Genomic DNA, 17,458 nt, shown 5'->3' on the forward strand with positions numbered 1-17,458 from the left:
GGGTTTTTTTAAAGACTCGAAAGGACTTGAAATTCAAAATTTCAGACTTGTGACTTTACTTGGACTTTTACACCAGTGACTTGAGACTCGACTCTAACTTGCCTGACATTACTTGAGACTTGACTTGAGACTTGAGGATAAAGACTTGAGACTTACTTGAGACTTGCAAAACAATGACTTGGTCCCACCTCTGAATATAACAATAATGTTAGCGTGCCTCAGGGCAGGCTGGAGGCTTCCAGAGTCACAGCACAGTCGTGTGGTTCAGTGTGGGATTACTTGAGAGCTGCCCGCACTGATTAATGAACATAACGTCATAACTATTTCTTCACATTCTGTTAATTTCTGTTAAAGTTTTAAATTCATTAGAAACAAAAAGTTCTTCATAAAAACACTGATGTCCTGCATCTAAATCCCAGGTCACTGCTGTCCTCCCATTACACTCTGAAGACAGTTTGTGTCAGTTGATGGATGAATGGATAATATGGAGTCCTCACCTTTTGCGCTCTTCTCTTCTCGGCTCGCTGGCTCTGGTGGTAGATTCGGCTGAAGTTGGACACGATGACAGGGACCGGCAGGGCGATGACCAACACGCCACTCAAAGAGCAGATGGAACCAAAGATCTTCCCCATAATGGTCTTTGGCACCATGTCACCATATCTAAGAGAGCAGAGAGTCAGAGGTCAGCCCGGCTGTGAGGTCAGCAGCAGTTTGTGTAAACTGAGATTTGCCATTTTCAGAGGGTCTGAACAACAGCAGGTATATCTGGGTTTTTGTTCTTTCGCACAGAAACGTGGAGCATCATGGATTCTTCAGATTTCGCCCACTTAGAAAAACCTGAAGACAAATAAATTTGAATACACCAAAGATCCCACAGACACACTATGAAGCTTATTCCTGTAAAGGTGTAAAGAAGAAGAACTTCAGTGTGTTTATGATGAAGATACCAAAGTTAACCTGATTGTAAATGAAAGACTGGGACACAGTATACACACTGTGTTTTGAGTCATTTATACTGGAGGAGACAATCATGACCTATGCTGAGCATAAGCTACAGTGAAATGAGTGCACCTCTGTTGATGTATTTCAGCCTCTGATAGGTCATTTTCCCAAACATCTCTGTGATGTCATACAAAAGGAAAAGCATGCTGGGTCTCTTTTCTTTGCACGGCAGTAAAGAAGCGAACATGATGGTAGATGGTGTTAAGATCTTTGGTCTTCATGCAGTGCAACGATTATTTCACAAAATGTTTGCATTACTGTGATTCAAGTGAGAATAAAATGTTGCCTGATATGTGCTGTTACAACACAGAGCATAAAGAGCAGACAGAACAGTCTGTGACTGAAGTTGGAGCATTTCTGATGTGGACCCACTTTATAAACTAGCTTGACTCCTTTGGTTCTGACTCCAGGTGGTGTAGCAGTGAACTGCTAGCTCTGTCCCCTTACAGTAAGAAGGTCCAGGGTTGAATCCAGCTGAGAGGACTGAGAGGTGGTGATAAAGAAAGAAGACCCTGATCCAAAACTGACACCTTCAAGCTTGACTGAAATTTGAAGCTGCCCACCTGAACAAACCAAACACAAGTCTGATGATCAGAAAGACAGAGATTGAGCTGTTTGACTACAATGGTAAGAGCTAGGTTTAAGGTGAAGCTCTCAAACAGTCAGACGGAATCAGTAATCCTGTGTGATCATCGAGCTGTTGTTAAACATCTGTTTTCCTGTAAGCTGAACACCACAGTCAACAGTTTCCTCTTCATTTATGATCAGTCGGTTTGGTGTGACAGATACTCAATAACTAAACTAAATGCAGCTTTTTCAAAGACTCTGCAGAAAATGGAGCTGATGCAGCGTTTTACCTTCAGTTTCATGAATGAAACTGCAGTTCAGTCAGCGTCCACGTGGAGGCGCTAAAGCTCTGCATTACCACCACCACACGTCAACACATTCATCAAAACTTTAAAACACCCAAATAATTCTGCCCCACTTTCAAACAGTAAGACAGCAGCGGCATTCCCAGCATGCTCAGTGCTCAGACGCTAGGACAGAGGAGAGTGTATCCATCAGGCTAAAGTCACGAGCTTTATTCACCCTGAGGCTCAAAAACACTCAGAACATGTCAGTAACTGTTCGGTTTCTAATTACTGATTTTTCAAAGGAGATGTTTAGTTTCTATTATCATTGCTTTCAGTAATAAATCGGTCGCTCTGATTAAGTTTACACCAACAGAAATCTCAAAATGTAAGATATAAAACAAATATTTTCACATGTGGAAATGATATATTTTCTAGCTCAAACTGATCTGTAGACAACAATCAAAGGAAGATGGCACGGCTTTTGTATAATCATCTACAGTAGCAATAAAAACAACATAATAAAAACTAAAAAATACTGGGACCACATCAGAGGAGGCAGAGAAATCTGGGTCTCCTTTGGTCTGACGTTAAACAGGATTACTTTATCATTTTCATATTGTTGTATATTCAGTGCTGCATTTTGAGCTACAGCGCACTAGTTGCCAAATGCAGTGTTCTGATTGGTCAGATCTGTTTATTTGCATGTGAAAAATCTGAAAAGTCCAGCTTGGTTCAGAAGAAAAAAAAACATACCCCAAAGTGTGAGTGGCTGGATGTGGAATCCAAAAATATTTCAAACTAATACCTGGTCTGTAAAGACCTTTAGAAAAAACTCATTTGAAGTCTGGAGTGGAGAAAACATTCATCAGACTAACAAATACTCAGACTTCAAAATATCAGCATGAAGATATAAACCAAGCAGTTCAGATATCGACAACTGGTGTGTCAGCTGCTGACTAAATGTCAGCTGCTAAATGCAGCACTGATTAATATCACCCTCATAAACATGATCCACATCAAGCGGTTCAGGTTCCATTCTTCGGGTTCCAAGAGGAAGTCACTTCTGTAAACTTCTGTCCTCTTTGTCTTCCTGTCGAGTTTCATGTTTCGCTCAAGGTGAAGTTTGAGTCAGTGACGGATCGCCTCGTCTCCTCCTGCAAACCTTCAAAGCTCGAGCCACCGCGTCTCACAGGCAGCCAATCAGAGGCTGCGACCTTGTCTCAGTGTGTTTCACCCAATTAGAAACACACTCAGAGTACAGGTGTGTGTGTGTGTGGCTGTGTATGGTTGTGTCAGTCATGTGACTACGTCCTTCATCAAGGAGGGTGTGTGTGTTGACTCTGCTGTGTATTCACCTCTTTATAGCAAACACACACACACAAACTTGTGTGTTTGATCAAATATGGGCGTTAGTAGGTGTTCCGCCAGTAATGACTTTGACCTCAGTGGAGTAACTGACATCAGCTGAGGATAATAAGATACAGCACCCACCTTTAGTTCACTGGTTCATTGCAGCACAAATATTTTTTCACACAAATAGGAATATTGCACTGTTTTTGAACCAAATTTTTAAAAACAACGAGAACAAGGACAAAACGTTTAAGCACTGACGGTCTCTGAGTGTTATATTAACAATTATTATTATGGTAGAAAACCACATAAACCTACTGAAATACTTTATATCAAACTTTGTTGCTGATGCGCACATGAACCTGCAGGATGTCTGAAGGTTTTGACTGTTGAGCGTCTTTAATGTGATGTCACTGCCTCAGCTTTGAGGTACTGTGTGGATGACCATGTTTCCTCTGATGGCCGGACTCCCCGCGTGATCGATATGCTTTCAGATGCACACTGAGGTCACAAATATGAACAGTGCAAATGCTCAGAGTCTGGGTGGTTGGAGATCCTTACGGCTAAGCTGAAAGGAAAGTGAGAGTTGAGCAGGATTTGTAGGCTGAACACCAACATTCATCCTGTCATTCGTCATTAATATTTTAATTTGGAGGAAACACCCTCAGCTCAATTTTAGTAGAGAGGTAAATTCAAGAAAATCAGGCAATAAAATATCTGCTCCATCAAACTCCTTCTGCATCAACAGCAAAGTCTTTGAGAGCTTTCCCAAACTCATTCTCTTCTTCTGCGGTTTTACTTTGCTGATCTCTCAGTAACCCAGAGCTCTGAGAGGATCTCCTCTGCTCCTTCGGAGTAAAAGCACCATAATCTCTTCAGACAGTGTGAGAGCCGAGCGCTGACGCTCAGAGCTGAGGGTTTGATAATGATCCTGATGAAACGGCTTTAGTGATGAATAAAGATGATGGCTTTAATGATGGAGCATGCTCAGTGAGGAGAGTCAGTTTGATGCACTTACACTTTAATGATTCAACACAAACTGTTTCCCGCCTGTCTCTGAATGATTACGATCATCAGGCTCATCACGATGAAGGTGATGATAAAATGATGGAATATCATTTGATGACCTACAGGACGATTATATTTTTTTTCTCATCTTATTCTTGACTTTATCATTTTGTGACAGTCTCGAGCTGTGAGGGGAGAGAGCAGGAGGTGCAGGGAGGGTTAGGATGTCCAAGTCCTTCACAGAGAAAGCAGAAATCAGTCCATGGGCCACTGACGGCTCCTGAAGGAGTCAAGGAGGCCTGTTTATTTAGGTTAAGTTAGAATCGGTTCATTCAGTAACAATAAAAATCTTCTGACTAATAGAAAAGTCGCACAGAGCACCCGACATGATAAATTTGAGTAGATCAGAGCAGGTTCCCTCAGACTCATATCCCAATTTTATTTCAATGTAAACGAAAGACTTCGAGTTGATATTAGTTTCTGCAGACATGAAGCATTCAGGTTCACTTCTCTGATTGGCAGTTTGCCCACTGCAACACTCGAGGCTCATGGGAGTTTAGTGTGAAATGTCATTCAGAGCATGTGTGCTGCTGAGAGAAGGTGAACTTCATCACATACCATCACACTGCATCACATCATCATCCTTCACGTGTCTGTGAGTGTGTGTGTGTGTGTGTGTGATAACAAAAAGCAGATATTGATGCTGCGGTCAGCACTTTGTCAGATCCACTGAAATCTTCAGATTTGAGCTCCTCAGAGTTTACCATTAATCCCGCCATCCAGTGGAAGCGCTATCAGCCACGCTTCCACAACCAATCAATCAGTTAATCAACATCCTGGAGGGGGAATCTGCAGCAGGTTGTAAAATAATGAAACCAATAGCAGAAAGTGTTGATCACACAGCACGGCGAGCCAGGAAACCAGACACAACTCCCTTAGGAGGAATCTGCCCGCAGACCGGCTGACCCAGATTCTGCTGCAGAAACAGTGGACAGAAAAATATGGCTGCACTTCAACGGTGGCAAGGAGGAGTTCTCACAGCTGGAGCCCAGAGCCACTAGCAGAGCCTGAATCTACAGCTGGAGCAGTTTCTAAGTAATGAAGTCCAGTTTTTAACAGAAGATGAAACACTGAAAGTTTCAGAACAACAACAATCCATCACCACACTGAGGCCCGAGAGGAGCTGCAGATTCAGGTCACGGCGCCGGTGCGGCCCAGTCTGGACCTGAGCTGCTGCACACATGAGAGGAAACGTGTTCCTGCTAGTGTGTTATCACACTGAGAGGTGTTGTACACTGTGAGCTACAGATTCTGCTTTAACAGAGAGATCTTTTCTAATCTGTGGTTCGCTTTGACTTCTTCACACTTGTTGGGCTCGTACGTATCTTAAATGGACCCCTGCACCTTCACAGGAGAGCTTAGAGTTCCTCCTGACTCCATGAGACTCTACAGCAGTAAGGCAGTCATTCGACCTGCATGTAGACCCTAAAGTTAAAATGTGGCACTGAGCGGTTGCACTGGGAGAAGGTGATGTTGGAAAACGTAGTTTAGTGTGCAGGAAGTAAATGTGTGTGCGTCCTGCAGAGAGCTTTAACACGCTGGCTGCTGGCAGCATGTTTAACGTTTCATAAAGTGAATTCACGTTGCTCTCGCCTCGCTACGTCTAAATTATTTATGCTGCTATCTGGACAAACGGCGCCTCGCTGCTGCTCTCCCATTAACAGGACAAACAGGCCACACACACACTCCTGCTCATGTCAGAGTAAAATGTTTCTGGCTTAATGAGAGGCCTGCTTCATTATGGATGAGCGTTCTCTGTGCGCCTGTGTGCGTTATTAATGCGGTGACATGATGGAGGCTTTGAACAGGTTTTATTAACAGCAGCACATTCTTCTTCACCGTAATGCTAACCACACAGACCAGGACCCGATCGACCCAAGGCAGGACCGCTGGACTGTGACCAGCCCGAACCTGGACCTCTGGGCTTCAATACAGTCACACATGTTCCCATGATCCCTGAGTCTGAGCTGACAGGCTAACAGTTATGAACCTCCAGAGAATCCTCATACTGTCAGCTCAGCCTTAAGCAGCTCTGCAGTGATGTTCAGCTCACTGTTCGGCTGTCCACCTGCAGCATTAGCACTCCGATTCAGCAGGATTACCAGCAGCTTCATGTTTAGCGCACAGAGTCTGACTCTAATGTGATTTGATTTACAGCAGGTCTGGCAGAAGAACTTCAGCTGAGATGCTCTCTGCAAGCATGAGTATCACAACACAATGGAAAGAACAACCTCACAGCATCTAACCAGGAAGTCTCTCTCTAAGCAGTAGGATCATTGTGAAGTCTACAATCAGGAGACGCCTTCACGTTGGTTACTTACATAACTGTATGTGTTGGGTCTGCACCTTGCAGGCCCTGCTGGTTCAAAGACTTACCACTCATGAAGAAAGCAAGACAAACAGCTCAACCGGTTTTAACGTGCTAGCAAGGGGACAGTGTTCGGCAATACCTCTGCCCTCGGTCTCAGATGACTCCAAAAAACCAGGCTCCCCTGCAGCCTTTTATTCTGTGACACGCAGTTTCACAAACACCCATTGTGAAACCCCCTTGAACTAAGGCACTCAGTGTTTGTGTATGCATGTGCGAGCATGTGTGAGTGTGTGTGGATGTTTTTGTGTGACTTCCTGCTGATCACAAAGGGTCATCTCCCCTAATCGTGTATATGGCTCAACCACTTTTTAACAGTCTCACCACACACAAGCACAGGTGAGGCCATAAAGGGCAGGAAGTAAAACATCTAAATAAGAAAACAGAACCTTCACATAGAATGTGCCTGCAGTTAAACATTATCTATAGCTAATTGCCTCCCCCAGCTAGATGTAGGGAAGGAACAGAAAAATCTGTAAACATTCAGGTTAAGAGAAGGTTTACAAATTTAAGTACAAAAATGACAACATTTAACAATTAACTCTAACAGTATTTTCCCCCCTTATCACTTTCATCTGTTTAATTGTTCTCCCCTCCATCTGCACCAGCAGCTCACATCACCTTGTGATGAAACATGCTAATGTGACCTCAGTCTGAAAATATTTTCCTCCTCTGAGGCTCTTTTATGCATTTTGACTAATGCTAGCACAAAAACAACTGAAAACCTCCTCAGTTGGTTGTGCAGCTGCTTTCTGTGGAGTGAGGAGTGAAAGATGATGAAGGCGGAGGAAAAAGAGGCTCCAAACAAAGAGAGAGCGAAGAAGAGAGAAGCTAAAGGTCGCAGCAGACACTTTTATTCATCTCTCTATTTTTAAACTCGTCACTGTGACAGATCGAAGCTGTCAGGGTCAACATCCATCTTCTTCAACACACACACACACACCTACACACACGTGTGTGGTTAGTTCGAAGTGAGGACCTTACAGTAAATAAATGCTCATCATTCAGCTCTGATGACGGCACACACCTCCATCACTCATATCTGCAACTGGAAACCCATCCAACCTCAGCGTCATCATTCTTCTTCTTCTGCTGCTGTTTTAATTTGCACACAGCAGTTTGTCCTTCACGTTTACCTGACCTCGGCTTTCCGTCTCCTTCATTTACTTTATTATCAGAACGATCCGGTGGTTTCAGATGGATTTTTATTTCAGCCGCTCACATTTCATCCACACACAAACACCAATTAGGTGGCAGCTGTGGAGTCTGAAGAGCAGAGGAAGAAGCGAGGAGGATGAGCAAATGCAGAGAGGAAGAAGGCAGAGAGGATGCAAATGTATTCCCCAGCTGTCACTGTTTTGCATTAATAAGCCCTGAAAATAGATCCACAGGCAGAGTCCGTCAGTCTCTGTCACATTGTTGAAACGCTGCTTTTGACCAGCAGCAGCTCCTCTTGAGGCTCACGCTCGCCTGCAGTGACTCAGCCTGAGTTCCCTTTACATCTGAATACTGACACAGATTCTCCTGTAAACAGCTCAGACTGCTGATCTGAATCAGAACAGCGTCAATAAGGACCTGCTCCGCCACACCTCCAGGACAGGGACACTCTGTTGGATGAAGGTACAGGGAGTCCATCACAGTTAAACTGTTAATTAAAATGAAATGTTTAAATGCTTAAGATGAAGTTTTGCTGATGTACTCCACACCTTTATTTTCTCTATTATGCATGTTCATATTTAAATTAATTGCCGCCCCTTTACTACTTTTTTTACTCAATGCCAAGTTTAGTCACATGTGTTCAAACCTGAATCTTGTGAAAAAAAGATGCAAGAGAAGATTAGAGTCGGCCCTTTATCGTATTAAGTTACAGTTCAGTTACAGCAGAGAGATAATACCCACAGTTAAATATTTGAAGTTATTCATCCATTCATCTGCTGATTATTCATGCTTTTGACCATCCCAGTATTTGAACTTAGACTTTATGATATATATATATATATAAGAGAGATCACCTGCACTGGTCTCTTTAGAGATCCGGTGTGCGTGGTGCTGGTGTTACGCAGAAAATCACTTCCCAAGGTGTAGTACAGTGGAACCCCGACTTACAAATACCCCATTTAACGAAAAATTCAAGTTACGAAGGCACTTAACGGCAATATTTCTGCCCGTGTTACGGCAAAATGCCTGTGTAACGAAATCCGCTGGCTCTGATTGGCTGAGCCCACAATGACCACAATTCCCACAACGCCTTCCGAATCATGTGACAACCCCTTGGCTTTCGTACTTGCGCTTCGCTGTTCCACTTGAACGACATATTGTTGTTGCAGTTAGCAATTAGCCTATAGCCTATCGTTCACTCAAAAGGCGCGATGGGTGCTTCGACTTACGAAAATTTTCGACTTACGAAAGACCCTCGAGAACAAATTAATTTTGTAAGTCAGGGTTCCACTGTAGTTCCAGTGCTTCTGGAACTACTACTGCTGTACCTGGTTCTTGGTTGTATTTTAGGTCAGAAGGTTAGCTCAGAGCTTAAAACCTTAAAGCATCTCTAGAGGAGCACAAAAATCAGACATTTAAAACGTGTTTCTTTCTGCACTATAACTTCACTATGGCACCAGATGCTACCATTGGGACGGCTGTGAGATTGGTTGATGGTTTGCTGTTGGCTTTTGTTGCTCTGTGAAGCAAACTGCCCAGACTGGATGTTAAAAAGACCACGAGATCCTTCAAAAGGATGCAGGGGACCAGCTGAACGATCTTATTACTGTTTGAATCAAACGTCCTGTCCACCTATCATGTTTGTTTGGGTCTGATGTTTGGTATTCACCGTTTTGTCATCCGGTCTGTCTCCAGGATTGTTTCTGTTAGTCCTCTCTCTGTGCTCTTCTCTGATAATGTGGAATAATTGGTGTGTGTAAAGCAGCTGCGGACCTCGATCTAATGACGACTCAAAGAGCAGCCATTAGCAGCTCTCTGACTTTAAGCAGCACACTCATTTAACCACACGAAGGAGAAACTTCAATTAACTGTAGCCTTCAGACACAAAGCACAGAGGAGAGTAGAAATTACATGAATGATCAGATAATTAAAGAAAAAAACATGGACGACAATGAATTAAATCCTGATGTTTACCTGAAGAGCCATAATTGTCAGTAATGATCCGCTGATTAGATATGGAACACGCTGGGCGAGAACATTACTTTTTTTAAGCTTTCAGACCTTAATAAGTGAACTGATCAACAACAGGAAATAATCTGCACCTCCTTTTAAAATGAAATCATTATCTCCTCCAGGATCCTCACGTGATTACAGTCTCATTACAATTATCTTTATTCAGCTGCCTAAAATTGTGTACGGGAGTTTTTCTCCAACAAACAAAAGTATTTTTTTCTGTATTAATATTTTACATTTTTTGTCATTTTTTTAATCCTTCATTTTAGTTTTGTATTTTATCTTCGTGTTCCTGCAGGTTTTAAGTTTCCCGCTTCCTGACAGTCCAGGAAAGCATACAACAAGATAGAGAAAGTGACTGCTGAAGAGACATCGACATAATCATGCCAATAAAAACATTGGTCCAACAGTTGTTTCAGCCTTCCAGAACCTCATTAAAGAGATTCCTCCTCGTCCATTGCTACATTATGAATCCCTCATCCTACAGAGAGATAAGCTCTGCTTCATTACAGACTCTCGCCTCACTCAGACACAGTAAGGCTCTCGACCTCCGTCAGGTTGAGTGATTGTGCATCTTGAACATCTACATTGGAACAAGCAGCAGCAAGATTTGGAACATTTATAAAGAAGAAGACAGCATTATTTATTACGGAGACACAACAGCAGACTGAATTTGTTTCCTCTGTGGGCAGAGGCCACAGGCAGCAGGACCTCACTCAGAGGCAACTGGGGCGTAAAACCCCCAACCAATCACTAACCGAAAGCTCGAACTGTAGTTTTAAGGTAGAAGCTGTTAGTTTATTTAAATTTCTGTAAAATGTGAACCTTTCATTGGTGCTCAGGTCTGCAGGAAACAATTTAATGAGCCTCTGAAACCTTTTTCCCAGCGAAAGGATTAGAAGGTCTGAATGTTTTGGGGTGTTTCCATTGCTCTCTATAAAAAGAAGAAGATGAAACAAAGACCACAAACACACAAACCATGCTGACTCCAGCTTCCTCTGACTGGAAGGTCTAAACCAGAGGTCTCGAACTCCAGGCCTCAAGAGCTGGTGTCCTGCAGGTTTTAGATGTGTCCTTGTTCCAACAAAGCTGATTAAAATAGCTAAATTATCTCCTCAACATGTCTTGAAGTTCTCCAGAGGCCTGGTAATGAACTGATCATTTGATTCAGGTGTGTTGACCCAGGGTGAGATCTAAAACCTGCAGGACACCGGCCCTCGAGGCCTGGAGTTCGAGACCCCTGGTCTAAACAGATCCGCAGAGAACATGGAGCAACATGATAAAGAACAAACTGTACTTTCAGAGTTAACCCTGCAGGAGGCACTATGTGAAAAAAACAACATTAGTGCTCCCTGTGTGACTCTTCATCACATGTGTTTTTTTGTCTTCATCCGTGAGTTATCTCTGCTCATGTTTTGCTTTTGATATTTTTCCAGCCAGTCAGATGTAAGTATTCCTCCGCTGAGGCGAGTGGAGTTGAAGATCAGTGCAGTTTGTCTTATTGGTGGAGAGATGAGAAAATGAAGATGCTGGATGTGGATTAGTTTCTTTAAAGTGGCAAAATCCAGCACCCTGGTGGAAGATCAGCTCTGAGAACACTTCTGGTTTTTAGCTGTAGGCTTAAAGTCCTGGCAGAGGAGAGAGCAGAAACTGGCAGACAGGTTCAGTTCAGCTCAGATTGATCTCCTCCTTAAATAAAATGTGCTGTATTTTCAGGGAAAACTTAAAAATGATAAGCTATCAGCGTGTGAGAACAGATATTGATGTGAAAATAAAAACTATCAATCACCGCAGAGGAGCTGTGAATCTGAAGAAAGATGCATCAACGTGCCGATGTGCAGCCATTTATAATAACAGACAACTAATCCATGAGCTCCTGCTGAGCCTCTGCCTTCAGCTTTAACCTCTGATTGGTCCTGCTGATCGTCTCTGCGGGATCACTGAACAATCGATGACATCACAGGTGGAGCTCTATTGATCCATTGATCTATTGACCTGAACTAAGTGCACTGTGAGTCCTGCAGCAGCTGACATGGAGGAGGGCGCAGCACCGAACCCTTCATCTCTCATTCTGTTGATCGAAGATCACTCTAACACCACCGCCGCCTGGGACCAGGGACAAAATGATGGAGTGTTTATTTAAGGGCACAATCAGCACAGAGTTTGGATGAAGAACGACGGCCGCATTGTTGCTGGTATTTTTATTAAACGATGAAACATTTTTCACTTTGTCAACAAAACGTCTCATTAAACTTCAACTAGTCGAAACCAGAAACTTTCCTCTTACACGAGTCCGTTTAATTCAATCACACTTTCACTTTTTACTCCAGCAGATGAAACAACATGAGATGATCTGTCCCAGTAAACATACAGCACCAGTGTTTAGTTTGGTTCTAACCCTCTATAACACATCCACCCAAAGACCTATTGAAAATGATGAATGGGGCAGCTGTCTAAACAACATTAAGCTCTGAAAGGTGAAAGGTAGTCTTCTCCTCCTCAGCCGTCTGCAGACTGGTTCAGATGCAGAGAACCGTTTCCTCTGCTCTGAGGATAAACTTGTGATGCTCATAATCAGACATGAATACATGTAAAACTAGGAAACGTTCATCAGCTGTGCAGTTACACCAGCCCGTGGAACATTTAGCTGTTTGGTAATGACTCTCTTCATGTAAAAACAAAGACTACTAAAAGTCTGTTGGCACTCTAATGCTCAGTGGGTAAACACTGGTGACTGAGCGACCAGGTTCTGGTGCTAGCAGGGTAAGAGGAACAAAAGCTTTGTTATTTCCACCATGATCTAAAATCTCTTAAAGACAAATGTAATCTATCGGGAAATGTTTAACCCTCAGATGGACCCCTCGCTGCTGAGCACAGCTTAAATTCCTGAGAGGTCTTGTGCAGCTGTGTGCGAATTCATCTGCTGGTTTCCTGCTGCTGCGCTGCCAAAGCTAAAAACTGTAAGTGCAGGTTTTCGACAATGACGGGTGTCAAACTGAGAAGAAATGAATCAATACCATCAGTCAACGTGTGGCTTCTTCCAACACTGTTCTCAGCTCAGAAAATAGTTTCTACTCCAAAGTGTCAGGTGGTTAAACTCTGTGATGACAGCAGTAATAAACAATAAATGAAGTTTTGATGCGATGTATGAGTAGCAGTCTGTACAAAAACATCATCACCACAGCCCAGCAGAGGGGCTCAGCTTCCTGCTGCTCACGGCAGATCATGGAATGCAGAGTCTATTGGTTTCGATAAAGGCTGACAGACATGATCACCGCTCTGTTCACGTCACCAGTGAGGGGAACAAGTACCTGTACTCTCAGAAACTGGGTTACAGTAAAAGTCCATTGCTGTGTACCACAGTGAATTCTTGGATCTCCTTTCAAGGGCCGAAATGTACAAATGTGTGACTGAATATCCTTGCATGGAAGATCAGGTGATCTAATAGGTCAAAACTGTCACCAGATGGTCTGAGTGAGATACAAATCAGTACTCATGAAAGGGCCCAGAGGCACTCCTTCATCACCACTGAATGTACAGTGAGATGCTTTACTGAGTTCCACCCTAAAAGAACTGCACTCAGTGTCACTGGAAAGGTTCTGAAGCTCAAGTCCTTCCTGGGTAAAGTTCCTGTGATGGACACAAAACCCACCTGGAGCACACCTCAGGTTACACCTGCAACTGCAGTCGATGAGGACTGAAAGCGAGTAAACACGTTCAGTTGGCACTGACACCTGAATAAAATCAACGACACATCAGCCTATAACCCCGCAGCTGTGCTCAGCTCTGCAAGGCATGCTAGGATGCACCCGGCTCGCCGTCACCTCCCTGAAACCCACTGAATAATTCAGTGTGACTTTTCACAAACAGCTGCAGCACACACAGAGGGCCGGGATGTTTTTAGTGGCAATTAATTTGCTGCTGACAGGTAATAAGAGGAGACTCCGCCTCCATCCATCCTGATTTATCTCACCTGTCACCGTAACAACCCCCTCCCTCCCTCTCTGTGAAGTCTCTCTATGGGACTCGACTGTTGCTAATTACCCCGTCGCAGCTCGCTTCCTCGCCTACACACCTGAGCTCCTAAGCTACCTCTGTGTGTGTGTGCGTGTGTGTGTGCACGCGCCCTTGTATTGCATTTTCTCTCTTGTTATTCATAGCAGGGGCTGAGAGCTGGCTGCTGACCTTCGACACCTGGAAGGTCTTCCTGGTCTTTCCTCATACTGTAACTAAGGAGGGTCACTGTGATGAAACCAACCTACAGACGCCTGCACTGGCTTCACGTCTATCCCACATGGTAATCAGAGGGCAGTACAATACTTTAAACATCTTAACAGTAGTAGCTTAGGTTTAAGCTTAGGCTCAGCAAAGGGTCAGTACTTGTAATGCAACAGCAGGAGCTCTGAGCATGATGCAGACTGCACATTAGCAGTCCGCTCTCAGTTTCCAGAAATTTAAAAATGGAAGTTCAGTCTGAAAAATGCTGATGATTTTCAGTCACTCTGTGTCTGGAGTGCTTTGTGTCTTAAAGTGAATCTGAAACCATTTTAAAAGCTGTAAATTGTTTACACCTGCGGATGCCCTGGTTCATGACTCTGTCAGGGATGACAGACAGAGCATCATTAGTGTCAGAGTGAGAAGGCACGGGCTTGTTTTTAGCCTAACCTCCCCCTGCACCGCCACTGCTTGAGGCGGTCTCTTTACACACCAGGACAGGAGGCCAGGTCCTGCAGCAGGTCCAGACTGTGCAGGTGAAAGGTAAAACGGCTTTAATATGAAACTAGCTGAACGAAGGTGCCACAAACTTTAGTGTGTGACATACACAAAAGAGTATGTCACACAGATAAAAACACACCAGAGCACAACCACCAGCAGATGCAAACAAAATCAGGCAGCTTACAAAAGATCAGCCCAGTAAGTGTTCGAGAAGACACTCAGGAACACGATGCCTGCGAGTGCTGCTGTTAAATTAGGATGGATTAATGGGGAGGCAGAGTGTGACTGCTGGAGCTGCTCGAGGTGCTCGAGAAAGTTTCTTCCTGTAATCAGCTCATCGTATCTCTTTGTGATATCCGTATGTGTAGAAACAAACCTGTCAGAAACATGTTCTGCAGGGAAGTATCTCCCTCTGGGTTACTACAACTCGAGTCAGGCCAAGGTCACAGCTGTGCAGTGTCCCGACAGTCAGGACACCCCGAGCCTCGCACAGGTACTCACACAGCATGCTGTGATGTCACTGCTCCACAATCGGCCACAGGAACTTTGAAACAGACACGATTAACTTTCCTCTAATCTGAATGCTTGTCGCCCCAAACCTCTGAAAACACGAAGATCAGACACAAACACACATTATATGCTATATAATACGTGTGTGTGTGTGTGTGTGTGTGTGTGTGTTTTGGCTGCTTGTTCAGCCTGTTCTCTGTTCAATAGATTAAAGAGCCAAAAGGCAGTTTAATCATCATGTCTAATCCCTCAAGCCAACACAATACATGGTAATCCAGTTTAACACACACACACACACACACACACACACACACACACACACACACACAGAGGCAGACACAGATGAACTGTGTCCAGTATTGTGGAGTTTCATATTTTAGTGTGGATTTTTCACTGGAACTTGTTCTGCTCCTCTCGTCATCATGTGATGTTTATGTGAGGTTTTACTTTCTCCTCCGCCTGCATGACTCTGTCGGAGGTTATTCGGTTCATGCAGCTCAGTTCAGTTCAGCTGTCGATTTCAGAGGTAGTTTTATCTGACTGCTGCAGCCAGGGGGCGCTACAGTGTGACACCTCCACATACGTCAAAGAGTTGGCTCTAAGAGCCATTTCGTTCGCGAACGACCCATCACTACTGGCGACGCTGAGACCCAGTGGTTGAACAGGAAATGACTCCCAGACGGAGTCACTGTTTTCTCATTAAGATCAGCTGACCAGTGCAGCTCTGAGGACTAGCAACATTATGTAATATACACATTGCAGCGTTCCAGCCTCGGGTAACTGATAATAAAGATCAGCTTAAATTCATACTGAAACTGCTTCCGCTGACCTGTGGCATGGTCTTTACCTTCTCCATCTCTGAGATTCACCTGCTGTTTGTTTGTTCACACTTAGGTTCAGCTTCAGCCCACAGTTAGAAATATAACCCAACATAATTTCTGAACCGCAACCAAGTGGCTGCAGTCGGCAGATAGAAACCTGGATGTGTCGGTCTGTTAATACGTGTCCAAGTTGGAGCAGAAAAGAAGCGGCACAGAGGAAGCTGCCGGGATTCAGCGCAGCAGAAGACTGACCGATTCCGTGATTCTGCTGATAACAGTTCCGAGTATGAAAGTGATAGGAGCGTTTCAAATTTGCTGCTGATATTTCTGCAGATATTTTTCCCTCTGAAAACGAGTTCAGCAGCCGGCAGTGGCACAGTAGGATGGGGAGGGAGGGCCAGGGATTCTCTCAGGTTAACACCTGCTATCTTCGAGGTAAATATAATGACACGCGAGCAGCTCTGAGGCTCCTCTGCAGTCTCCATCAGCTCTGTTTGTATTAAGTGAGCATGTCACTCCTAAAGTCTGAAATTAATGAATTAGTCAGGCCAAAATCAAACAAACAGCTGTTGGTCAGGATTAACACCTCTGTTGTGACCAATCTGAATGGTGCTAGTGACAACCTCAGACTGCTCTCCAGACTCTCAGCCATGAGTCTGCCACGCTCACTGCTTCATTTAAAACGCTGACAGCAGGCGGCTTTGTAGCATCTAAAACACGCACACGGGTGTAGAAGAAGAAACCCACGCCCATTAGTCTGTGGGCTTCATGTTTACGCTCCCGCCACGGCACTGACACCATCACGGTCACTTTTACTGTTAATGCTTCCCATCCCCACAGATAGTTTACAGACCATGACGAGTGCGGGGGTCTGCTATGACGAGGAGAAAGTGCAGGCTGAGATGCTCAGAAAACAAGAACTAAGTGTTCATTCAAACATTTGACAAACTGATTAAATAAGAAATGCTGATATATCTGATTCTGTCCTTTCTGTATATAAAAGAAGCATTCTTGTGTACTTGATGGAAAGCTAGTACTTTATTATATTTACCTTCACCTCGCCATGAACCGCCATTAAACACCTTATTTAGGGGATGTTTAGGACACAGGTTTAAAAGATGGATCCTGTCACCTTATTTAGAGAAACAGGCCTGACAGTGAAAGGTGAACCTGTCTGCTATGTTTAAGGCCTGAACACGACCTCTCCATCTATCCGATATGTTCGCTTCACACAGCCCATCAGTTCATCATCTGCCTGAAACAAACTATTTTGGTTGCCAGCCCTCACTAAAAGCTCACCTTATCAGTGCTCATCACTAATTCCACTGTGAAGGTTCAGCTGTAAACTTCTTCAGACCATAGCCTCACTCGTGTTGCAGAGTGATTCATATCTGTAGACATCAGTGTGGCAGAACAACATCTGTCTGCTCAACATCACGCTCACATTTCTCTATGAGGCACTGATCACTGTCCATACACAGTTATAGAATAGAATAGAATATTCTTTATTGTCATTGTCACAAGTACAATGAAATTGAAAGATGTCTCCGGTCAGTGCAACATCACGAAAGATAAATACTTAAAAACTATAATAGATA

The 17,458-nt window shown here is 43.9% G+C and overlaps 1 protein-coding gene across 1 annotated transcript in view; it reads right to left on the minus strand.

Annotated features, from left to right (window-relative positions):
• LOC102204294 (potassium voltage-gated channel subfamily D member 2-like) overlaps positions 1-17,458 on the minus strand; it is a 96,146-nt gene that overhangs the window by 11,272 nt on the left and 67,416 nt on the right. The window contains exon 2 of the mRNA XM_005734169.1: positions 498-660. Coding sequence (XP_005734226.1) covers positions 498-660 — 163 coding nt within the window. The remainder of the gene's footprint in view (positions 1-497; positions 661-17,458) is intronic.

The sequence above is a fragment of the Pundamilia nyererei genome, unplaced genomic scaffold, assembly GCF_000239375.1.
Source record: "Pundamilia nyererei isolate P.nyererei 1_Seehausen unplaced genomic scaffold, PunNye1.0 scaffold00057, whole genome shotgun sequence".
NCBI lineage: Eukaryota > Metazoa > Chordata > Actinopteri > Cichliformes > Cichlidae > Pundamilia > Pundamilia nyererei.